General features: G+C 44.6%; 1 protein-coding gene across 5 annotated transcripts in view; it reads left to right on the top strand.

The window, feature by feature from the left end:
• The window catches only part of LOC122555685 (lactosylceramide 4-alpha-galactosyltransferase-like), an 86,518-nt gene that overhangs the window by 19,733 nt on the left and 40,174 nt on the right, over positions 1-26,611 (top strand). For 2 of the 5 annotated variants that reach the window (XM_043701701.2, XM_043701702.2), the window contains exon 2: positions 24,743-24,852. The exons of 2 other annotated variants lie outside the window; for them this stretch is intronic. Coding sequence is in view for 1 of the 3 variants with exons in the window: in XM_087993884.1 (XP_087850010.1) it covers positions 25,713-25,818 (106 nt within the window). In the remaining 2 variants the exon portion in view is untranslated. Of the gene's footprint in view, positions 1-24,742; positions 25,819-26,611 lie in introns of all 5 variants that reach the window. One more of the 5 variants, XM_087993884.1, reaches the window with a different exon arrangement.

Raw genomic sequence — 26,611 nt, forward strand, 5'->3', positions numbered from 1 at the left:
TTCTACAGTTTAAAGTATTGGTTGCTTTCAGCAGTGTTTAGTCAGTTGTGTTTTTGGTCAGTTTATAATAAGTCTGTAAAGTTTATAATTAAAATGTAAAATCTTGTACTATCAGCTGTCAACTGCGAGTTATTTTTTAAAAAGTTTTGATCTCCGTCAGGATTATAATAAGCTTGATCGGGGTTCTTCAGTTTTTGATCCTTCTGCTAATGAAGTAGCTACCTCCTACCTACTCTGTCTAGAACCTTTGTAACTTTGAACACCTTGACTGAGTTGCTTTTTTACTTTTGTGAAGAATGGCTGAAAGCAAAGTTTCAGGGTGTGATTATCACTGCCGTTTTCCGAGCTAAGCCTTAAGACTAGACGAGAGACGGAATGGGGCCATGGACACGGGACACATCTTTATTACTTAAGTAGTGTTGGCATTGCCATCTCCTGATGAAAGTAAAAGAAGCAGCAAAGCATTTGAGAGTTGGATAGGCTTCAGTAGGACACTGCTGAAGGTAGGGCAGGTGGTAGCATTGTGCTAATGTCATTGGAGGAGTGATGGATGGGTCTGGGATAATGCTTCAGCTGGTCTCTGTAATGGTGACGATATCAATTATTATTAGAAACCCTGGAAATCTGCTGTCCTGACCTGGTCTGACCTACATGTAACTGAGTTGAAACTTTATTGCTGGAACAGCACAGCAGGTCAGGCAGCATCCAGGGAACAGGAAATTCGACGTTTCGGGCACAGGCCCTTCCTCAGCCTGTGCCCGAAACGTCGAATTTCCTGTTCCCTGGATGCTGCCTGACCTGCTGTGCTGTTCCAGCAATAAAGTTTCAACTTTGATCTCCAGCATCTGCAGACCTCACTTTCTCCTACATGTGACTGACTCTTAATTGTCCTCTGAAATGGCCCAGCAATCCTTTCGGATATGGGGCAGTTCGGGTTGAGCAATAAGTGTTGGCCTGGTTAATGACACCCACGTCTCATTTACAGGGTACGGAAAGTGAAAAGGTTTGGATTCTCTATTGAGTGGCATAGATTGCATTTAAAAGAGAGATGGTTTTCTGGATGGTCATGTGCCATGGTCAGGCTGTGAAAATTTTCAAAAGATGAGCTGTCTTCTATGGAGAACTACATTATGAATCTAACCAAATTGTAGAGAAAGTTGCAGAAAGTCAATTTTGGAGATTGTTCATTGTGTTTAGCTTGAAGTTAAGGATAGTCTAAAGGTGTCTCATATAAACAGGCTTCTAGTCCTAAATAGTGCTTTTTGTTAATCATTCATGGGATGAGGGCATCTCTAGCTAGGCCAGCATTTATTGACCATCTCTAATTGCCCAGAGGGCAGTTAAGAGTCAACCGCATCATTGTGAGTCTGGGGTCACATGTAGGCCAGACCAGATAAGGGTGACCGATTTCCTTCCCTAAAGGACATCAGTGAACCAACAATCGTTGTCATCACCAAACCCGAAAGAAGTGGAATTTTCATTCTCCCCTAACCCATGCTTTGATTGGAATTATTCTAGATAACAATTTCTGTTTTCTCCAACAATCAACAATGGGTTCATAGTCATCATTAGACTTCTAATTCCAGATATTTATTGAATTCAGATTTCATTATCTGCTGTGGCGGGATTTGAAGACAGGTGCCCAGAACGTTAGCTGAGTCTCTGTATTAACCATCCTGCAATAATACCATTTGGCTGGTGTCTTCCCCCATTGAGTTCTCAGAAAGAGCCTTCCCATTGGAATTGATATTTGTTTCCTTGAAAGGAATTTCTGGGAATACAGTCCCTTCCAGCAGCAAATGGGACATTCTGTGGTGTCACAAAAGATGATTGCCAGGGACCATTCTGATACTGAGCACTGATGTTAGTACAACTGAATAGTTACAAACTGCAGGAATGAGGGGGAAGGCACTCGCAGTTAATCCTCCCTGATGACAGAATTGGAACTGCATTGGAAGATAAATAAACTCCAGCAAAGCCCTGAGAAAGAGTTAACAGCTAATTCAATGGCACCTCAAAGTATCATTATTCCATGAATACCCCTAAGTAGAAGAGTCCTTGAGTCACAGACTTCAATGTTGAAGATGATAATGTCCCACCTCAGTAACCAAACAGGCTGTTGGCTAGCTCAGCTGGCTGGACGGCTGGTTTGTGGTGCGAAGTGATGCTAACAGTGGAAGAAGAATAGAAATTGCTGGAAAATCTCAGCAGGTCTGGCAGCATCTATGGGGAGAAAGCAGAGTCAACGTTTCAGGTTCAGTGACTCTCCCTCAGAACTGATGGGAGCTAGGAAAAGGTTGATATTTAGTCAGAAGATGGGGTAGAGCGAGGGTTGAGAGTAAACGAAAGGGGGAGGTAGAGCCCAAAGAGAGAGAAGAATAGTTGGATGAACGAAGGAGTGGGTAAAGGTCAGCCTGGGAGACTGAAGAGCAGATAATGGGGACTGTTAGTGGCTGACAGTGGGTAGTGTGTGGTAGCTGCCCATGCTGATGACCAGGCCTGGTGTGTGGGGGTGGGGGAAAGCATGTGAAATGGTGTACATGCCCTAAAATTGTTGATCTTGAGATTAGGCCCAGAAAGCTTAATTCCCACATTGCCTGAGGTTACCATGAAGGACTCCCCTTCTCAACCTCTTCCCTTGCCTGAGGGTGTCCTTAGGTTAAACTCACCTCTCATTCTCTCTAATGAGAGAGCAGCCATATGATCTTCTGGGACTAGAGTGACTTTACAAGCTACAAGAAGTTTTAGTCCAGTAATAAGTGATTCATTTAAACATACTGTGGTCAGTAGTTTACACTTCGACAATACGTGGAGCAGATTGTTTTGAAAATGTTATCTAGAATAACTTCAATCAAAGCATGGGTTAGGGGAGTATGAAAATTCCACTTCTTTCGGTTTGGTGAAGACAACGTGTTGAGTGATAATTCGCCACACACTACTACTGTGAAAATACTTACTATTGGATAAGCCTTTCCTAAAAATTGCATAAATGAAGCTGAACTTGCAACAGGATGAAGCAATTATTTGCTTTGGCAGGTCAGTCCTGCTGATGACCAGATCAGGACATTATTGATCCCACCCTTTTTGAAAAAAATAAACTTGCAACCTCCAATCTGCACGCTAAACAATTGTTACTCCCATCAGATGACAACCTGAGAGGGAGTGAAAAAAAGCCAAGTTTTTGTGAGAGGGGAAAGATTTAAAGGGGACTTCAGGGGTGGCCTTTTCATGCAAAGAATGGTGCGTGTATGGAATGAGCTGCCAGAGGAAGTGGTGGAGGCTGATACAATTACAACACTTAAAAGGCACCTGGGATGGGTACACGAATAGGAAGGGTTTAAAGGGATATGGACTAATTGCTGGCAAATGGGACTAGATTAATTTTGGATATCTGGTCGGCGTGGATGATTTGGACCGAAGGGTCTGTTTCCGTGCTCTATCTTAATGATTCTTAATGTGCTCAATGACTCTATCTTATTGATGGAGACATTTCATTCATCCTCCTTGCCCTGGATTAAAAACCCTGTTAAAGAACACGATTAATGAGAAATGGGCATGGCTTATCAGAAAAAGTAGGACATGTATGTTTAAAAAAAGGACATAGTTACACCTATGGCTAAGGCTTCCATTGACATATGACTGAGTGAGATTTTATTCTTTATTCTTTACGTTTTTTTCTTTTATTTATTCCTCTGCCTTTTATATTCTATGTTTTGGTTTATTTTTCTGTGTTTTAAGATGGTGCCGAAGAGTAGCAACATTTTTCACTGTATTTTGTATAAAAAAACACATGACAATAAATAAATCAAATTCATACTATTTGGATTCAGAACTGGCTCAAAAGTAGAAGACAGAGGGTGGTGGTGGAGGGTTGTTTTTCAGACTGAAGGCCTGTGACCAATGGAGTGCCACAAGGATCGGTGCTGTGTCTACTGCTTTTCATCATTTATATAAATGATTTGGATGTGATCACAGAAGGTATAGTTAGTAAGTTTGCAGGTGACACCAAAATGGAAGGTTTAGTGGACAGCAAAGAAGGTTACCTCAGATTACAACGGGGTTTTCATCAGATGGGCCAATGGGCCAAGGAGTGGGAAATGGAGTTTCATTTTGATAAATGTGAGGTGCTACATTTTTGAAAGGCTAATCAGGGCCTGGTAAGGTTCTGGGGAGTATTGCTGAACAAACAGACTAGAAATGCAGGTTCATTGTTCCTTGAAAGTAGAGTCATGGTAGATAGGGTAGTGAAGAAGGTATTTGGTATGCTTGCCTTTATTGGTCCGTGCATTGAACGTAGGAGTTGGGAGGTCATGTTGTGGCTGTACAGGACATTGGTTAGGCCACTTTTGGAATATTATGTGCAATTCTGGTCTCCCTGCTGGAGGAAGGATGGTGTGAAACTTGAACAGTTTCAGAAAAGATTTACAAGGATGTTGCCAGGGTTGGGTGGTTTGAGTTTTAAGGAGAGGTTGAATAGATTGGGGATATTTTCCGTGGAGTGTCAGAGGCTGAAAGGTGACCTTACAGAGGTTTATAAAATCATGAAAGGCATAGATAACGTAAATAGACTATGTCTTTTCCCTGGGCATAGGTTTAGGGTGAGAGGGGAAAGATATAAAAAGGACCTAAGGGGCAATGTTTTCACGCAGAGGGTTATGCGTGTATGGAATGAGCTGCCAGAGGGAGTGGTGGAGGCTGGTACAATCGCAACATTTAAAAGGCATCTGAATGGGTATTTGAATAGGAAGGGTTTGGAGGGATATGGGCCGGGTGCTGGCAGGTGGGACTCGATTGGGCTGGGATACCTGGTCAGCATGGACGGGTTGGACCGAAGGGTCTGTTTCCATGCTGTACATCTCTGTGACTCTAGTTGTTGCTATGGGTTTAATGGCATGGGACAAAGAAACATTTTCATTTTAAACTTCATGGGTGTGGCAACCTGATTTATTCTGTGATGCACAATGTGGGGGGAGAAGGGTGGGTATCTGCAGATGAATTCACAGAGAACTGGAACGACACTGGGCTTGGTGAGCTGAATGCCAGTGAGGGTGTTGGAGTTTACTCATGGAATGTTTAGAGACTCATAAAAATATGAACCTCGTGGCTGTAGCTGATGGTTCTTTTCGCAATGGAGTCAACATGCCGAGTTTGACGAGATGTTCTGTCAGATCTTAACTGACGGTCTGCTGATCCAATAACATCTGTCTGTACAATGGATTTCTTTCAGGTAGCTGGGGGCTATAGTCCTTATTGGTCTGGGAGAGGAATCTTCTATTCCCTGTTGTGCTGGGTGAGAGCTCCCTGACCAGAAGGAACTGCAGTTTGCTCCATTTTTATTTTCAGCACACCCCAGTGTGTTACTCATAGGGAGAAGGATTTTAATCCAGGTTGACATTTTCGAGAGAATTCCAAGAGGTGAAAGACTTCATGTACTTCTGTCCAAGGTGAACCATGGTCATGGTGATTTATTATTCAGTAACAGTGTTGAGAAAATCCGAAAGGTCTGGCTCATTTGATAGTGATTGTCCAACATGGTTGTCAAAGTATTGAAACTTCGTTTCAGTTAATCGGGATTGATTATACATTGATTAAAGCAATTAATAGGAGGTGATGAGACACCATTTGCTTGCTCTTAATGAGGGAGAGAATACAGTAGGGACTGGGTGGCACTAAGCACCCAGAAAGCTGCAGCATCACTGGGGCAAAGTACATATCAGAAGGATGCACCAAATGGAGGAATGCAACCATTGTAGAGAGAGAGAAGAAGAATTGCATACCCCCTAACGAAACCTGACGTGTAGTTCACGTCATGGGTCTGGGAGTGAAACATGCACAAGAAATGGACCAGTCATGTGAATGGGAAAGAGAATTCTGATTGTCCAGAAACACTTCTGGAAGTAGAAGCCCTCAGGATGTGAAAGTTTCACTGATTCAAACAAATGGAAAGATAATAAAAGAGGTGAAAGCAAGGAGTCGCCTGGCTGAGAATAGCATCCATCCATGCAATGAATTAATAAGCGTCAGTCAGGGAGGGCATGGCCAACCTTGTCTTGCAGATGGGAATGTTTGGAACATCTCCTTCAAGTTAGCAATGGTAAGGCGGAAGGTTTGGGATTTTGAAGAGTAATTTGGAGATTACGATGCTAGAATTGATCCCCCTTGCAACAGGAAAATGAACCCTGAATCTTGGCTCTAACCCCATACTGGTGGGAATCTAGGCCAGTCAATATCAAAGCCACATTTTTATTGAAGTGAGAACTTTTTTTGAGTGAAGTGTTATTGAATCTGCTGAAAGAGGCTGGAAGAGAACCAATGGGAACTAAAACACTATGATGATGATGTTTGAAGGGAATGGGATTTCTCCTTCTACCTCCTACCCCCTTCCCACATCCCATCTCTCTTTCTTTCTCTCTTTCCTTTCTCTCTTTCTTTTCTCTCTTTCTTTCTCTCTTTTTTTCTCTCTTTCTTTCTCTCTTTCTTTCTCTCTTTCTTTCTCTCTTTCTTTCTCTCTCTTTCTCTCTCTTTCTCTCTCTTTCTCTCTCTTTCTCTCTCTTTCTCTCTCTTTCTCTCTCTTTCTCTCTCTTTCTCTCTCTTTCTCTCTCTTTCTCTCTCTTTCTCTCTTTCTTTCTTTCTTTCTTTCTCTCTCTCTTTCTTTCTCTCTTTCTTTCTTTCTCTCTTTCTTTCTCTCTTTCTTTCTTTTTCTCTGTCTCCACTCCCACCTTCTCCCGCTCTTTCCCCGATGCCCTCCACCTCCTCTCTCTTCCCCATCCTCCCTCACTCTTCCCTATCCTCTTCCTCCCTCCCCCCTCTCTCTCTCTCCTCCACCCTCTCCCCCCTTCTCTTCCCCACCCCCTTTCCCAACCTCCCTCTCCCTCCCTCGCTCTCTCTCCCTCGCTCTCTCTTTCTTTTCCACCATCTCTCCCTCACCCTATCTCTCTCCTCTCTCTCTTCTCTCTCTTCTCTCTGTGTGTCTCTCTTCCCCACCCTCCCCTCTCTTTGTCCCCTCTTTCTCCCTCTCTCTCCCACCCCCTCTGTCTCACTCCCACCCCCTCTGTCTCACTCCCACTTTCTCTCCAATGACCCCCCTCTCTCCCTCTCCCTTCCCTACCCCCGCTCTCTTCCCCACACTCTTCCTCTCTCTCTCACCCCCTCCAACCTTGCCTCTCGCTCTCTCTCCCACCCTCCCTCTCTGTTCCCCATCCTCTCTCTCTCTCTCTCTCCACCCCCACCGCTCCTCTTTCTCACCCTCCCTCACGTTCTCTCTTCCCCACCCCCCGCCCTATTCCCCATTCTTCCTCTCTCTCCCACCTTTTCTCTCACTCTTTCTCTCTATCTGCCCTCTGTCTGTCTCTCTCTCTCTCCTCTGTCTCTCTCTCTCTCTCTCTCTTCTGTGTTCCTCCCTCTCCCCCTACACACACACCTGCTTGCTGGTGTTGTCCTCTGGCTGTCTCCCATTCTGTTTCTCCCCCTAACCTGCTTCCTTGCTCTCCACTGCCTGCTCTTTCTTGCTTCTAGTCCCAATCTAATATGTTATTGTTTTATCCATTGCTGCTGTCACTGACCTGTTCAAACTGTACAGTCTGAGTGTTCCTGAACCAAACTGTGGCAGCAATATGTGAAGATTAAATGCCACACATCCGTCTGACTGCTGTACCCTTTTTGACGGTGCCACCTAGATATGTTTCAGACTCTGGTAATGCCCTGAGTGACTGTGTGCATTATTGATCTGGACAGCGATGGACAAGGTCAGAAATCTCACAACACCAGGCTCATTTGAAACAAGTTTATTTGAAGTCACAAGTCTTTGAAGCGCTGCTCCTTTGTCAGGTGACATCTTCATGTGACTTCTGACTTTGCCATCTTCGGTATTGTCAGAGCAGTTGTTTCTAAGCTGGCAGAGTTGTTCCAAAAGCAGAGAATGCTGGGAAAGTCAGCAGGACTGGCAGCATCCGTGAAGGGAGGGGGAGAGAGAGAGAGAGAGAGAGAGAGAGAGACATACAGAGTTAATGTTTTGAGTCCAGTATGGCACTTCTTCAGAAAATGGAATATGTTCCAAAGAGTCATTTGTAGATTCAAAATGCTAACTGTATTTTCTATCTCCACAGCTCTGCTGTGTTTTGGATGTATTTCTTTGAAATTTCCAGCATCCACAGTATTTAGATTTTATTTGGTAGACCTGTTGTACCTTGCCTTGGGAGAGCCCACCTTTATGACCCTTTGTGCTACAATGTTGGAACTGCAGCTGGCAGTGGATGTGCACTCGGACAAATCCCATTCGTTACTGTAATGCCTGCTTCAGAACTCTGCAGTGCATCTTCCTATTGGAGTTGACGAACCAAGATTGGTCATTATTAGACCGTTGTCATGAAGATGGAAGAATGGATTTTCTTTCTGATGTTTCATGTTGAGGTTGTGCAGGACATTGGTAGGACCTCTCCTGAAGTACTGTTTCCAGTTCTGGTCACCCTGTTACGGAAAAAGATAATAGTAAACTGAAGAGGGTTCAAAGTCCCTGTTGCCAGGAATGGAGGGTTTGAATTTACACTGGAACAGAGGAGGCTGAGGGGTGACCTGACAGAGGTTTATAAAATCACAAGGGAGATAGATAAGGTGAAGAGTAATGGTCTTTTTCCCGAAGGTGAGAGATTTCAAAACAAGGGGGCATATTTTTAAGGTGCGAGGAGAAAGATTTAAAAAGGACCCGAGGAGCAACATTTTAAAGCTGAGCGTGGTTTGTGTTGGGAATTAACTGCCTGAGGAACTGGCGGATGCAGGTACAGCTCCAACGTTTAAAATACATTTGGACAAGTTACACAAATAGGAAAGGTTTAGAGGGATATGGGCCAAACGTAGGCAAGTGGAACTATTTTGGTTTGGGAACAAGGCCAGCATGGACTAGTTGGGCCGAAGGGTTTGTTTCCATGCTGTATGACTCTATGGCTCACTGATTGAGTGTATTTTCTGTTGCCCGCGTGGGTCCTCTTCCCGTCGTATCTGTCCTGGTGTTTTGTCATGACAGAGGAGATTCTAGGAAGTGACTGATTTATTGGTACGGGGCATTAACGTCTGGGACAATGGGCCTCGCACCTCAGAATAAATACACTTGATGGGCACTCAAATACTTGGCTAATGTATTAGAAAGAAAAGACATCTATACCTTTGTTTGGTCTAATTTATTGGTCAAAGCCTTGAGTATCGGAGTTGGGAGGTCATGTTGTGGCTGCACGGGACATTGGTTAGGCCACTTTTGGAGTATTTCGGGCAATTCTGGTCTCCCTCCTACAGTAAGGATGTTTTGAAACTTGAAAAGATTTACAAGGATGTTGCCAGGGTTGAAGGATTTGAGCTATAAGGAGAGGTTGAATAGCCTGGAACTGTTTTCCCTGGAGCGTCAGAGGCTGAGGGGGTGATCTTACAGAGGTTTATAAAATCATGAGGGACATGGATAGGATAAATAGACAAGGTCTTTTCCCTGGAGTGGGAGGGGAGTCCAGAACTAGAGGGCATAGGTTTAAAGTGAGAGAGGATAGAGAGAAACCATGAGATCATGCTGAGACCACAGCGATCGAACGTCTGTGGCAATTTGGCTGACCAACAATGCTGCAGTCTATACACTGAAACTAAACTAAACTCATTCAGTCTCCTTCAAGCAGTGGATTTGATCTTAGCCATTAGACTAGTGATGTTTTTAAAAAAAAACCATCTTTCTGATGTGCATTGAACTGATTAAATTTGAACTGTTTTTGGAAGAAAGGTTATCAGTCCTGAATCTATTTACAATCTGGCCTTTGCTTGAACTTAACTGTTGAAAATTAGCCTCACAAAACAAATGAGCAATTATACAATCTTTTCCAGTTGCATTGTTCCAGCCAACCAGGATGTGTGGCTATTTTGTTTCAGATTTGAGCTTAATCTGTAAATCCTAGCATCCTAAAGCTTCAGATTTGGCACCTACTTCTGTCTATATCCCAGAAACAGTTGAGATGAGGTGCCAGTTCCTGGGCCTATGCTGCAGAATCTATATTTCTGTCTTGTTTAGATTAGCTTCCCTACAGTGTGGAAACAGGCCCTTCGGCCCAACAAGTCCACACCGACCCTCTGAAGAGTTAACCCACCCAGACTCATTTACCTCTGACTAGTGCACCTAACACTATGGACAATTTAGCTTGGCCAATTCACCTGACCTGCACATCTTTTGGATAAGTGGGAGGAAACCCCACAGACTCTGGGAGAATGTGCAAACTCCACACAGACTGTCGCCTGAGGCTGGAATTGAACCTGGGTCCCTGGCGTTGTGGGGCAGCAGTGCTAACCACTGAGCCACTGTACTGTTTTCTGTAAAACTCTGCAACTTTTGTTGATGCCTGACATTTCAGCAATGACTTCAGCCTGCCCACTCCTTTAAATTGCTGTGTCAATACCACAGGGGTCGGAATGTAGCCAGCTAACATTGGGAAATCCTTGCCTGACGGAGCCATTGTGTGTTACATTTGAGTGCTTCCTGATGTATTACAATCTTGTGGGGTATGTACTCTGAGGGTCAAATTTCAGCTTTCTCTCTTGATTAAATTTTTGTTCTGCTGCTCCCCAGGTGAGATACTTTACCTCTGGCCAAAGATCAAATCTGGGAACATTATGTATCAACAGCTTTCATGCTTAGCCACTGGCAAAAATTCCTCTTTGGTACATACACAGATTGAAAATCAACATTACATTTTAAACAAATCGAAAAAGTTTATTCTATCAAAGGTATCAACAGCCTCACTGAGCTTCAGGTTTGTATAGCTGGTTAAACAACATGGTTTGTAGATTTGAGTTTGGACAATAATAATCACTATAAAATAGTGGTTTTTATCGTCATAGAGAAGAGTCAGTCAAAGGGAGCTCTCAAACATCAACATGAAAAGGGAGTAACAGCTGCAAGATGCTGAAGAGGCGAATGATTATTGAAGTGTGACAGGGTAGGAAATGTACACAGAAGGGGGAACAGAAATTAAAACCAAAGATAGCAGTGGCTCAGTGGTTAGCACTGCTGCCTCACAGCGCCAGGGACCCGGTTTCGATTCCACCCTCTGGTGATTGCATGTGTGGAATTTGCACATTCTCCCCGTATCTTTATGGGTATCCCCTGGGTGCTGCAGTTTCCTTGCACAATCCAATGATGAGCAGGTTGGGTGAATTGGCCATACTAAACTGCCTGTAGCATCTAGGGATTAGATTAGATTACAGTGTGGAAACAGGCCCTTCGGCCCAACAAGTCCACACTGACCCGCCGAAGCGAAACCCACCCCATACCCTTACATTTACCCCTTACCTAACACTACGGGCAATTTAGTATGGCCAATTCACCTGACCCTGCACATCTTTGGACTGTGGGAGGAAACCGGAGCACCCGGAGGAAACCCACGCAGACACGGGGAGAACGTGCAAACTCCACACAGTCAGTCGCCTGAGGCGGGAACTGAACCCGGGTCTCTGGCGCTGTGAAGCAGCAGTGCTAACCACTGTGCCACCGTGCTGCCCCTAAATGTGCAGGTTGGTTGGGTTAGCCATGGAAAATGCAGGATTACAGGGATAGGGCAGGTGGGTGGGTCTGGCAGGGATGCGGTGCGAAGGGTTGGTGTGGACTCAGGCTGAATGGCCTGCTTTCACACTGTGGATATTTTGTGATTTGTAATGAGATTGATGAGTTGACAGATCAACGATGAATAAATGGATATGACTTGATAGAGACATGGTTACAGGGAGACCAAGACTGGGGGCTCAATATTCGAGGGTATTTGATGTTTCAGAATAGGCAGAAGGAGGAAGGAGGTGGGGTTGCATTGTTAGTAAAGGATGGTGTCAGTGTAGTGATGAGCAGTGATTGAGGTGCAAAAGATCATGGCATGGAAACAGTTTGGGTGGAAATAAGGAATGGCAGAGGAAAGAATTCATGGACGGGAGCTGTCTAACTGTTTCCTCATTGTTGGACCAAGTATAAGATGGACAAGGGTGGCACAGAAGATGAATTCGTTGAGTGCATCAGGGATTGTTTCTAAGAGCAGTACATTGCAGAACCCACCCAGCAACAGCCTGTTTTTGATCTAGTAAGTGAGAAAGGATTAATAAAAGATCTCAAAATTAAGGACAATCTATGGGGTAGTGATCCCTCAAGTTAGAAAACTTGGTTAAAGGGAGAGCAACTCAAGTCTCAAACCAATATCCTCAACTTACAGAGGTGTGAAGAAAGAGTTGCGTAAAACGAGTTGGGAAAATAACCAAGAGGAAGGTCAGTAGAACAGTGGCAGACATTGAAGCAGATAGTTTGCAGCATGTCGCAAAAATTTATTCCAATCAAAAAGAAGAACTCCATGGATGAGCTGGACAGAAGGGTCAGTTTCTGTGCCATACAACTCGATTACTCTATGGTAGATGTAGGATATTTGAGTTTTCTTGAGGTGCCACGTTAAAGGTTATTGCCAAGGTAGGAGGTCACAAGATTGACAGTAGTGCATTAGCGTGGACTGAGAATTGGTTAACACACAGAAAATAGAGAGTCAGGCTCAATGTGTTTTTTCAGGTGAGAAAGATGTAACCAGTGGTGTGCCACAAGGATAAGTGCTCGAGCCTCAACAGTTTACCATCGATATCACTGACTTGGAGGCAGGGGGGAGATGTAATGTATCCAAATTTTATGATGATACAAAAATACGTGGGAGGACAAGTAGTGATGAGATGCAGGGGAATCTGCGAGATGATAGGTTGAGTGAGTGGGTAAAAACTTGGCAGGCTGAGTAAATGAGGTCATGCATTTTTTGATGGGAAGAATCAGCAAGCAGATTATTGTTTACATGAAGGGAGACTCCAAAAAAACACAGTGCAGATGGATCTGGGTGTTCTTGTGTATAAAACACAAGGAGGTGCAGCAAGTAATTAAGAAAGCAAATAGATTGTAGCCTTTATTGACTGGGAGATTGTAGCTTAATAACAGGGAAGTCTTGTTACAACTTTACAAGGAGAAAGTGAGGACTGTAGATGCTGGCGATCAGAGTTGAGAGTGTGGTGCTGGAAAAGCACAACTGGTCAGGCAGCATCTGAGGAGCCTCCCTTCCTGATGAAGGGCTTATTCCCGAAATGTCGATTCTCCTGCTCCTCGGATGCAGCCTGACCTGCTGTGCTTTTCCAGCACCACATTCTCGACAACTTTACAAGGTGTTGGTGAGGCCACACCTGCAGTATTGTGTCCAGTTTCGTCCTGTACTTAAGAAAGGATATACTGGTACTGGAGGCTGTTCAAAGGAGAGTTACTTGGCTGACTGCTAGGATGAAGGGAATTGACTTACCAAGAATGGCTAAACAGGCCGGGGGCATGGATAGGCTAAAAAGATGAGGGATGATCTTATTGAAGCATACAAAATTCTGAAGGGGGACTGACAGGGTAGGTGGTGACATGATGTTTCCACTAATGAAGGAATCTCGAACTAGGGGTCACTCATTTCAAATGGAGATGGGAAGAAATTTGTTCTCCCAGAGAGTAGTGAATGTCTGGACATGCGCTGGGTACCAGAGAGAACTGTGGGGACCAGATCATTGAAGGTACTGAAAGAGGAGGGAGGTAGAGTTTTGAAGTACTGAGTTGAGGACTATAGGGAATAGCATGTAAGAGTTGAGGCCTGGGTCAGATCAGCCACCATGTTGAATGGTGAGGTAGGAATGAGGTCTGCTCCTGCTCTATTTCTTACGGTCTCTTTTTGCCAATGTCCGTGGTTACAACATAACTCATTTAATTTTTAAGAATCCATTGCGCCAACTGAACGGCATTTTATTTTCCTTTGCTGCTACGATGCTGGCATTAAGGTGGTAGGTTTGGAGACTCTGGGAAAATGGGGGTGGGGGCGGTGGTTTGAATGAATTGAAGTGATGCGTATTTGCAGGTTACGACTGAATGTTTACGTGGTGGTACAGCTTATTACCACCGTTCACACCTCGCTGAACTTAGTGAGGTAATTCTATCGTCCTTGACACCTCGCGGCTTTGGTGCCTGTGGTTCCCCATCAAATCTCTGATGTGCGTGAGCCTTGAAGACTTGAGCTCGATTTTTGGGGCCCTGCGGCAGTTTCCTTGTTAAAGGAGTCAGCCGGATATGGGGAATGACATGAGTCATAGAGGTGTACAGCACGGAAACGGACCCTTCATCCATACCGACCAGATATCTTAACCTAATCTAGTCCCATTTGTCAGCACTTCGCCTATATCCCTCTAAACGCTTCCAATCATATACCCATCCAGATGCCTCTTAAATGTTGCAATTGTACCAGCTTCCACCACTTCCTCTGGCAGCGCATTCCATACACGCACCACCCTCTGTGTGAAAAAGTTGCCCCTTAGCTCCCTTTCAAATGTTTTCCCTCTCACCCTAAACCTATGCCCTCCAGTTCTGGACTCCCCCATCCCAGGAAAAAGACCTTGCCTATTTACCCTATCCATGCCCCTCATGATTTTGTAAACCTCTATAAGATCACCCCTCAGCCTCTGATGCTGCAGGGAAAACAGCCCTAGCCTATTCAGCCTCTCCCTATAGTTCAAATCCTCCAACCCTGGCAACATCCTTGTAAATCTTTTCTGAACCCTTTCAAGTTTCACAACATCCTTCCGATAGGAAAGAGACCAGGGGTGCACAGACTATTTCAAAAGTGGCCTAACCAATGTCCTGTACAGCTGCAACATGACCTCCCAACTCCTGTACTCAATACTCTGACCAATAAAGGAAAGCATACCAAATGCCTTCTTCATTATCCTATCTATCTGCGATTCTACTTTCTGTCTGTACCTGGGCTCTGTTTGTCGTTTCCGATGCACTCCACCTTTGATTCAGGTCCTGGGCTAGAGGGTGAATGTTGCTGCTTCATGAAAAACATTTAACACTGAACAAGTGGAGGCCATTTGGCCCCCTGAACCTGCTCCCCCATTCAATATAATCCGATTTTAACCTCAACTCTACATTCCTGCATAACCGCTGTAATCATTCATGCCCTTGGTCATCAAGAATTTATCTCGCTCTGCCTTAAGCATATTTAAAGATTCTGCATCCACTGCCTTTTGAGGGAGGGAATACCAAAGACACTCAACTTCTTAGAGAAAAATACATGTTTCTCATCTCTGAATTGTACTCCATTTACCACACATTCCTACTTAACCTACCTGTATCGCTTTGCAGGCTCCTCACGTACTCTTCACAGCTGACTTTCCTATCTTTGTGTCATCCTTTCCTAAAAGGACATTAGTGAACCAGATGGGTTTTTCTGACAATCGATTTATCATTAGACCCTTAATTCCAAATTCATTTGAATTCAAATTCCACCATCTACTATGGCAGGATTCAAACCTGGGTCCTCAGGACATTATCTGGAATTAAAAGTCCACCGTTACCACCACTAGGCCGTCGCCGCCTGGTGGAAGAGTTGGGTTCAGTACCGGTGTATGTATTGAAGAGGGAATGTTCGAGGTAACCGACAAGGAGGCAGGCGTAGCTGGGACCTATGTGATTGCCCATGGCTGCCACCTGGATTTGGAGGAAAGGGGAAGAATTGAAAGAAAAATTATTGTGGGGTATGGATCTGTGCTTAAGTCAGTACCCCACAATGACAACCTGCAGGCTCTCAGTTTTTTCTTCTCCAACAGGCACATCCAGTTGCCTCCCCCCACCAATACCTCCTCCGCCTCACAAAATTAGTCCTTACCCTTCGTAACTTTCCCTTCAACTCTTCCCATTTCCTTCAAATCCAGAGGGTGACCACGGGCACTTAGATGGGCCCCAGCTACCCCTGCCTCTTTGTCAGTTATGTCGAACAGTCACCCTTCAGTGCTGTTGCCAAACGTTTCCATTATTATATCGATATCTGCATCGGTGCTGCATCCTGCACCCAGGCTGAACTGGAGCTGTTCATCAACTTTGCCCACAACTTGCAACCCACCCTCAAATTCACTTGGTCCATCTCGGACACCTCCCTCCCTCTTTTTGACCTCTTCATTCCATCTCTGGTGACCGTTTACAGACCGACATTCACTGTAAACCCACAGATTCCCATAACTATCTGGGCTACACCTTTTCCCACCCTGTATCCTGCAAAAGCGTCATCCCATATTTCCAATTCCTCCTTTCTATTGCATCTGCTCTGACAAGAAGGTGTTCCAGTCCCAAGCATTCCAGATATCCTCCTATTTCAAACACCTATCGTTTCTCCCCCCCCCCCCCCGTCATCCAGACAGCCCTTCACTGCACTTTCTCCGTTCAGCGCTCCAATGATCTAACCCCCCCTTCCAAACATAATAAAGATAAGGTTCCTCTTGTCCTCACATACTACCCCATCAGCCTCTGTATCCTTCTCAAACACTTCTGCCAACTCCAATTAGATCCCATCACCAAGAACACCTTTCCCTCCCCAACCCCTCTCTGCTGGGCCCAAAACGGCCAACCTGACTTCCGCCTAGGAACCCTCCAACCACAAGGGATGAATACAGATTTCTCCAGCTTCCTCATTTCCCCTCCCCCCACCTTTTCTCAGACCCAACCCTCAGACTCAGCACCGCCTTCTTGACCTGCAATCTTCTTCCCGACCTCTCCGCCCCCACCCCCTCTCCGGCCTATCACCCTCACCTTAACCTCCTTCCACCTATCGCATTCCCAACGCCCCTCCCCCAAGTCCCTCCTCCCTACCTTTTATCTTAGCCAGCTTGGCACACCCTCCTCATTCCTGAAGAAGGGCTTATGCCCGAAACGTCGATTCTCCTTCTCCTTTGATGCTGCCTGACCTGCTGCACTTTTCCAGCACCACATTTTTAAGCTCTGGTTCCCAGCATCTGCAGTCCTCACTTTCTCCCGGTCACCGTCCATTTCAATCCACCCACCCAGACATGCCAACCTCATTGTCCTCTATTGCCATAGTGAATCAGACTGCAATTTGGAGGAACAATACCTTTATGTTCCGCCTGGGCACCCTACAGCCCAGAGGACTCAATGTTGAGTTCTCGAACTTCAAATAACTTTCCCACTCATCCTCGGCTCGCTTTCCAGCCCTATCTCCTCACTTCCATTCCACGTACTAACCCTTCCTTCCAGCTACCAACCGGATCAGCCCTCCCATTGACCAACTAGGTCGTACCCACCACCTGTGTTCATCTATCACTACCTCGCGCCATTCTCCTACTCACCCCGCCCCAAGCCCCTCCCCTCACATCTCGTCCTGAAACATTGACATCTCCACCTCCTGATGCTGCCTGGCTTGCTGTGTTCTTCCAGCCTCCTGTTTGTCATCCTTACCTGGCGTGGCCTACATGTGACTCCAGGCCCACAGAAGTGTGGCTGATTCTTAACTGCCCTCTGGGTAGTTAGGGATGGACAATAAATGCTGGCCTCGCCAGTGACCCCCTCATCCGATTAACAAATATTTTGAAAAATCATAGATTTGTCTCCTGCTGTCCCCAGTACCACTGCAGTGTGCTGTCAGATGTGAGCTACTTTTTATGTAATAAGTAGTTACTATGTGTATAGTATATGTATCTTGTACTGCGATAATATTTGGAAAAAAAAGCTACATGGTTACATGAAATGGGAAAATAATTGAAATTGGATTAAGTCGCTTCAACTAAAGAGTTTGATGTTTCTGAAATTGTTAAATGTGTCTCCTACTTAAAAGATTGCAAACTTTTCTAGCTTGTTTTTATTTGCTCTTGTTTAGTGTTCATTGGTCTATGGTAAACTCCCAGCTTTGTAATAAATCCCTTTTCACTGATGAGGCTAACACTAATAAAACCTTTGTGTTTCTGGCTTTGCTATTTAGCAATAAATAATACAAGTATTGTATAAGAAATGAGAGATCGAAGTATATAGCTTTAAATGGGTAACTAAATGCCATGTGTGTGACTCAGGTCAGGTGGGATTAGAGAGACTATCTGGTATAATTTTTTTAAAAAATTCACCCGAGGTAAGTGTTGTACTGTGTTTCACAATCAGTATGTCAGTATGCCCTTAAAAGACATGCTGTGTAGAGGCTAGTATTGTGAGCTGATGGGATAAAGATCACAGATCACTCGAGCATGACACTCTCGCTGAATGATAGCCCAGACCCTGAATGATCGCCTGAGGCATGTAATGTTTGTACATAATGGTTAGTTGTAGTAAGGGAAGTTGACAGAATGGTAGTAATATCACTGGAACAGTAAAACAGAGGTCCAGGCTAATGCCCCGGGGAGAATGGAATTTAAATTCAGTCAACGTGTCTGGAATCTGAAAGCAAGTCTCCAGAATGATGATGGTGAAAACTAACATCAATTGTTGTAGAAGTCTATCTGTTTCCCTAATGCCCTTCAGGAAAGGAATTCTGCCATCCTTATCCTCGCCTGGCCTATATGTGACTCCAGATCCATACTCAAAATAGCCCACTGAAATGACTAAGCATGCATTTGTTCGAGCGCAGTTAGGGCTGACTTTGCCCATGATGCCCATATCCCAAATGAAAATAAAAGGTCTCTGTTGGATTCCCCAGTACCATGATACCCACGTCCAGTTCCTTGTTAATGGAAGATAAAAGAGGTGTTGCTGCGGCGGTATAAAAATACTGTGTAGGAGGCAACTCACACCATAGTCATCAGGATTCCAGCTACAAAGATATTCACTGTACGTTGTATAGATGGCCTTTCACACACACAATAGGAGGGATGTGATAGCACTGCAGAGGGTGCAGAGGAGATTTACCAGGACATTGCCTGGGCTGGAAAGATTCAGTTATGAGGAAAGATTGAACAGACTGGGGTTGTTTTCCTTAGAGCAGAGGGGACATGGTTGAGATGTATGAAATGGTGAGGGGCATAAATAGGGTTAGACAGGAAGAAAACTGGGCAAAAATGAGGACTGCAGATGCTGGAGATCAGAGTCTAGATTAGAGTGGTGCTGGAAAAACACAGCAGGTCAGCAGCATCTGAGGAGGGCTTTTGCCCGAAATGTCGATTTTCCTGCTCCTCGGATGCTGCTGTGCTTTTCCAGCACCACTCTGATCTAGACAGGAAGAAACCTTTCCCCTTGATGGACGGATCAATGACTAGGGGCATAGATTTAAGGTCAGGACAGAGGTTGAAGTGGATGTTAGGAAAAGCTTTTTCACCCAGAGTGTGGTGGGAATCTGCAACTTATTGCCTTTAAGAGTGTTAGAGTCAGAAAACCTCTAACTTAGATATACGTTGCAAGTGTATATCTAAGTATTTAGATATACACTTGGCATGGAAGATGGGATTAGAATAGTGAGGAGGTTGTTTTTGACCAGAACAGACTCACTGGGCTGAGGGGCCTTTTCTTCTGAGCTGTAGATCTCTATGGATTCTAGGACTTCATGACTGTATGACTACATTGATAACTTATCTCTGTTTTTCCCTGTGTGATGTATGGAGTGTATTGTATTGAGTTGTCACTGACCTCAGTGCATTATGGTGTGGTTTCTTTATTGTTCAAGTATTGAGTATGGCAGGAATGCAGCGTCATGACAGATTTACTCCAGTGTCAGTGCACCCTCAACGTTTCCTGTACAGTCGTGTTGATCCTTTTACGTTTCCTGCTATTAACATCAAAACTCCCCAGTTGATGTTGCGACCAGTTTGGATCTTTGCCTCGATCTCTGCAGCCAATGAAGCTTCCGCACTGCAGGAGTTCCCATTTAACCTAAACAGTGCAAAACAGTTCTTGGCCTCTGCACAGCCAATTAACAGGGAGCTCACCCTCCATGCAGAGCTATCACCATTAGATGGTATTCCATTGTACTGTGCTGTTTTCTGAATTTGTACTGTGCCCAAGTCATAAGACACTTTGCAGGAGTGTAATCTGAAAATATTTCACTCTGCTCCACCTGAGGCCACATGAGGACAGACAATCGAAAACATGGTCCAAGAATTGATATTTACGGAGCTTATTAAAGGGGGATGGGGGTGCTGATCAGAGGGAATTCCAAAGATTAGGGATTAGGGCCTGTGCAGTTGAAGATGTGGATAAAGTCATCCAGGACAGAAGCAGACTCTTAAGTGCAACCAGGCCAAGAAAAAAGTAGATGGGTTACTGTCAGGGGACGGAAAGGGAACCGACAGGCAGTGCAGCAATCCCCTATGGCCATTCCCCTCCACAACAAGTATACCGTTTTGGATACTGTAAGCCATGGAGTACAGGTCTCTGGCTCAGAGTCTGTCCCTGTTGCTCAGAAGGGAGGGGGGAAGAGGCACAGAGCATTAGTCATTGGGGACCCAATAGTTAGAGTGACAGATAGGAGTATCTGTGGGAACAGGGGACACTCGCAGTTAGTGTTGCCTCCCAGGTGCCACGGTTCATGATGTCTCGGATTGTGTTTTCGGGATCCTTGAGGGGGAGTGGGGGGGGCAGACCCAAGTCATGGTCCACATAGGCACCAACGACTTAGGTAGGACAAGGGATGGAGATTTAAGGCAGAAATTCAGGTAGCTAGGATGGAAGCTTAGAGCTAGAACACAGAGTTATTGTCTCTGGTTTGTTACCTGTGCCACATGCTAGCGAGGGAAGGAATAGAGAGAGAGAAGTTCAACATGTGGCTACAGGGATGGTGCAAGAGAAAGGGTTTCTGATTCTTAGATAATTGGGGCTCTTTCTGGGGTAGGTGGGACCTCTACAAACAGGATGGTCTTCACCTGAACGACAGGGGTACCAATGTCCTGGGGGGAAAATTTGCTAATGCTCTTCAGATGGGTTAAACTAATGAAGAAGGAGGATGGGAACTGAAATTGTCATTTGAGTATATGGGAGGTTGAGAGTAGTGAGGTCAAATATGGTTTCAAGGTCACAGGAATTCACTGGTAAGCAAGAATTTGGTTTGAAGTGTGTCTACTTCAATGCCAGGAGCATTCGGAATAAGATGGGTGAACTTGCAGCATGGATTGGTACCTGGGACTTTAATGTTGTGGCCATTTCAGAGAAATGGATAGAGTAGGGACAGGAATGGTTGTTGTAGGTTCTGGGATTTAAATACATCAGTAAGGACAGAAAAAAATAGTAAAAGGGGGGAAGTGTGGCATTGTAAGTCAAGGACAGTATTACGGTGGCAGAAAGGATGTTTCAGGACTTGTCTACTGAGGTAGTATGGGCTGAGATTAGAAACGGGAAAGGAGAGATCACCCTGTTGGGAGTTTTCTATAGGCCTCCAAATTGTTCCAAGGATGTAGAGGAAAGGATAGCAAAGATGATTCTCAATAGGAGCGAGAGTAACAAGGTAGTTGTTATGGGGACTTTCCAAATATTAACTGGGACTTCTATTGTTCAAGTACTTTAGATGGGTCAGTTTTCGTCGAATGTGTGCAGGAGGGTTTGCTGACACAGTATGTGTAGACAGGCCAACAAGGGGTGAGGCCACATTGGATTTGGTACTGGGTAATGAACCAGGCCAGGTGTTAGATTTGGAGGTAGGTGAGCACTTTGGTGATAGTGACCATAATTCGGTTATGTTACTTTAGTGATGGAAAGGGATAGGTATAGAATGCAGTGTAAAAGTTACAGCTCGGGGAAAGGCAATTATGATGCATTTTGGCAAGATTTAGGATGCATAGGATAAGGGAAGGAAACTGCAGGAGATGGGCACAATTGAAATGTGGAGCTTATTCAAGGAACATTTACTGCGTGTCCTTGATAAGTACATACCTGTCAGGCAGGGAGGAAATGGTTGAGCCAGGGAGACCGTGGTTTACTAAGGAAGTTGAATTTCTTGTTAAGAGGAAGAAGTTGAGACATGAAGGCTCAGGGTGCTTGAGAGTTACAAGTTAACCAGGAAAGACCTAAAGAGAGCTAAGAGGAGCCAGGAGGGGACATGAGAAATCGTTGGTGGATAGGATCAAAGAAAACTCTGAGGCTTTCTATAGGTATGCAAAGAATAAAAGAATGACGAGAGTAAGATTAGAGCAAATCAAGGATAATTGTGGGAAATTGGGCATGGAGTCAGAGGAGATAGGGAAAGCGCTAAATGAATATTTTTCATCAGTATTCATACTGGAAAAAGACAATGTTGTCAAAGAGAATACTGAGATACAGGTGACTAGACTAGATGGGATTGAGGTTTACAAAGAGAGATGTCAGCAATTCTGGAATGTGTGAAAATAGATAAATCTCCTGGGCCGGATGGGATTTATCCTAGGATTCTCTGGGAAGCTAAGGAGGAGATTGCAGAATCTTTGGAGGTTAGCAAATGTTGTTCCCTTGTTCAAGAAGGGGCGTAGAGACAACCCTGGTATTTATAGACCAATGAGCCTTACTTTGGTTGTGGGTAAAGTGTTGGAAAAGGTTACAAGAGATAGGATTTATAACCATCTGGAGAGGAATGAATTGATTAAGGATAGTCAACATGGTTTTGTGAAGGGTAGGTCATGCCTCACAAACCTTATTGAATTCATTGAGATGGTGACCAAACAGATGGATGAAGATAAAGCTGTTGGTGAGGTTTAACTGGGTTTCATAAGATTCCCCATGGTGGGCTATTCATAATCCTATTTCATAACATTCCCCATGGTAGGCTATTGCACAAAATACGGAGGCATAGGATTAAGGATGATTTAGTGGTTTGGATCAGAAATTGGCTAGCTGAAAGAAAACAGGGCAGTGGTTGATGGGAAATGTTCATCCAGGAGTTCAGTTACTAGTGGTGTACCGCAAGGGTCTGTTTTGGGTCCACTGCTGTTTGTCATTTTTATAATTGACCTAGATGAGGACGTAGAAGGATAGGTTAGTAAATTTGTGGATGACACTAAGGTTAGTATAGTTGTGGATAGTGCTGAAGGACGTTGTAGAATATAGAGAGACATAGATAAGTGGCAGAACTGGGCTGACAGGTGGCAAATGGAGTTTAATGCGGAAAAGTGTGAGGTGATTCACTTTGGAAGGTGTAACAGAAATGCAGAGTACTGGGCTAATAGTAAGATTCTTAGTTGTATGGATGAGCAGAGAGATCTCCGTGTCCATGTGCATATAGAGCCCTGAAAGTTGCCACCCAGAGTGATAAAGTTGTTAAGTAGGCATACGTTGTGTTAGTTTTTATTAGTAGAGGGATCGAGTTTCTGAATCATGGGATGATGCTGCAGCTGTACAAAACTCTGGTACAGTCACATTTGGATCATTGCGTACAGTTTTGGTCACTGCATTGTAGGAAGGATGTGGAATCTTTGGAAAGGGTTCAGAGGAGATTTACTGAGGTGTTGGCTGGTATGGAGGGAAAGTCTTATGAGGAAAGGCTGAGGGACTTGAGGCTGTTTTTGTTCGAGAGAAGAAGGTTGAGAGGTGACTTAATTGAGACATATAAGATAATCAGAGGGTTAGACAGTGGTGGATAGTGAGAGCCTTTTTCCTCAGTTGGTGTTGGCTAACAGGAGGGGACATAGCTATAATTTGAGGGGTGATAGATATAGGACAGATGTCAGAAGTAGTTTCTTTACTCAGAGTGTAGTAGGGGTGTGAAACACACTGGCTGCGACAGTCGTAGACCGCTAACTTTAAGGGTTTTAAAGTGATACACATATGGACGAGAATAGAATAGTATAGGTTAGATAAGCTTCAGATTGGTTTCACAGGTTGGCGAAACATCGAGGGCTAAAGGGCCTGTACTGTGCTGTAATGTTCTATGTCTTTCAGTCCATGCCAACTATAGTCCCAAACTTGACCCATCGGCCTGTGCTTGGCCATTATCCCTCCAAACATTTCCCATTCATGTACTTATTAAATATGCCTTTAAAATGTTTTAACTGTACCTGCATCCACTACTTCCTCAGGAAATTCATTTCACATACAAACAACTCTGTGTGAAAAAGAAACCCCTCATGTCTTTTTAAAGTCTTTCTCCTCTCACCTTAAAAATATGTCCCCTAGTCTTGAAATTTCCCACCCTTGGGAAAAGACACCTGCCATTTACATTATTTATGCCCCTCATGATTTTGTAAACTTCGATAAGGTCACCCTCAACCACCTACGCTCCAGTGCAAAATAACGTCCTGGTTGTTGAGTACTGGCTGTCAATTTTTTTTATCATTTCGGGACAGTTGAAGGGCATTGCTGGTGCTGGTGTTGATCCTGAAGCATTGTTCCCAGAAAGTATTGCTCAGGGATAGATTAGATTAGATTACTTAGTGTGGGAACAGGTCAAAGATCAGGAGGAGGAAGAGAGCTAGTGGTACGTGTTTCCATGAGTCTGGATCAATAGGAATAGGTCTGAGTGAGAGTGAACCAGGCGGGAAAGGCATTGGATCAGAATGCTACAGTCAACAGTATAAAGATCAGAAGTGGGAATGTTCCCTGTTTACTACACACACAATGTTCAGCCCCATGGCCACCCCCGAAGCAGCTCATACCCATTTACGTTAAGACTTAGACAACATTAGGAACAGGAGAAGGCCATTCAGCCCCTCAAGCCTGTTCCACCATTCAGTTAGATCGTGGCTGATCTGTAGCCTCTCTCCATATACATGCCTTTGATCCATATTTGTTAATATCTCTCTGATTTAAAATAAACAACTGATCCAACATCCACTGCCACTTGTGGAGGAGAGTTCCAAATGTCTCCTCCCTTTTTGTGTGTAGAAGTGCTTCCTAACACCTCTCCTGAACCTAATTCTCAGGAGAAGCTTGCGATGATAAACAACAAGTCATATTTGTACCATACAATGGTCAGGCAATGATCATCTCCAACAGAAGATAATGTGACCATCTCCTTTCTAGGTTCAGTGGTGTTACCATCAATGAATCCTCCACTATCAACATCCTGGAGATTGCCATTCACTAGAAACTGACCTGGACTACCTATATAAGTGCTGTGGCTACAAGAGCAGGTCAGAGGCTAAGAAAACTGCAGCAACTAACTCACCTCCTGACTCCCCAAAGCCTGCCCACCATCTACAAGGTGCAAGTCAGGAGTGAGCTGAAATAGACCCTACTTGTCTGAATGAGGTAGCCCCAACAACACTCGAGCAGTTCAACACCATCCTGGACAAAGCACTATCTCCACAAATATCGCAGCAGTGGGCACTATCTCCACAAATATCGCAGCAGTGGGCACGATCTCCAAGATGCACTACAGAAATTCACCAATGATCTTTAGAAGGCACCTTCCAAACCCACAGCCACTAGAAACTAGGAGGACAAGGGCAAAAGACACTTGGGGGGAGCACCATCTCTTGTTAGTCTCACGCCATACTAACTTAGCAATTCCTTTATACCTCAAGCTTTTACCTAAACTGCATTGTGGCAGTCCAGAAACAGAGCCTACCACCGACTTATCAAGGGAAACTAGTGATGGGCATTAAATGCTGGTCCAGCCAGTGATGCCCACAACCCATGAACAAATAAAAGAAAGATAGAGTCGATAATTTGAGTGAGCAGCTAGATCAGTGGGTTTCTTCTAGGGTCAGCTCACGACAGAAATATTTTAGAAAGGAGATACTAGTGTTTTGAGAGGTACATGGAAGAAAGTAAGAAATCTGTAAAAATTAGAGTGGATTTCTCAACTGTAAATTTTTGATGCTGGGATCAGCTTGCTGATCAATGAAAACTTGAAATAGTTAATTAAAACTTGGATTAAGAGTGCCTGAGGTTGTAACATCTATCCTGTAGTTGCCCAGAAATAACTGGATGCCCTCAGCAAACATTGTCGAATGTATTGTTGAACAACAATCCTGAAAACAATGTTCACATGCCAGTCAGTCAGATCATTTCCAGGTCACAGCCCAACCATTATGATGCAGTGCGGCTCAGACACGGGCAAAATTGGAATCGCATTACATTTCACTGGAGTGAGGGTGAGCTTGCAGCTGTTTTATCGTGGAGTTTATGAATGGCACTGTTACAATCTAAGGCACACATGAAACACTTACGGAGTGGTAATTAATGTAGTTACTTTGTCCTGCACCATTGGGTAATGCATCGACAGAGCATGGACCCTTACATGCTGTGAGTTGACTTTAAAAGCCAGCCCAGTTGTAAGATTTTTGTCAGCTCTCCATGGCTGTCTCTTTGTTGCCTTGGATAGGCATTTTTGTTCAGCTGTTCTAAGACTCACCCAGTCCACTCTGCCAGCTGTCACGCCCCCTGGAGATTCCTTGGTTACTTTTGGGAGTTAGAATCATAGAACCCCTAAATTTAGGCCATTCAGCCCAACAAAGTCATACTGACCCTCTGAAGGGCATCCCATCCAGACCCACTCCCCGACCCTATCCCTATAACCCTACATTTTCCATGGCCAATTCACCATGGCCTGCACGTCCCTGGACAGTCTGGGCAATTTAGCATGACCAATCCACCTAACCTGCACATCATTCGACTGTGGGAGGAAACTGGAGCACCTGGGAGGAAACCCACGCAGACGCAGGGAGAATGTGCAAACTCCACACAGAAAGTGACTCTAGACATTCTCCCCAGGTCCCTGGTGCTGTGAGGCAGCATTGCTAACCACTGAGCCGCTATTCCGCCCCAAGTTGGAGACTAATGTCTGGCTCTGGCATTTTGCCAACTGCTGGCCTTCGCTGTGGCTGAGGGAGTCTGAGTGGAGAAGCTGCACCACTCCTGATTGGTTTGTTAAATCCTCGCCCACCC

This window comes from Chiloscyllium plagiosum, unplaced genomic scaffold (genome assembly GCF_037043375.1).
Source record: "Chiloscyllium plagiosum isolate Xiang-an unplaced genomic scaffold, Cpla_swu_hap1 HiC_scaffold_13, whole genome shotgun sequence".
Lineage (NCBI taxonomy): Eukaryota > Metazoa > Chordata > Chondrichthyes > Orectolobiformes > Hemiscylliidae > Chiloscyllium > Chiloscyllium plagiosum.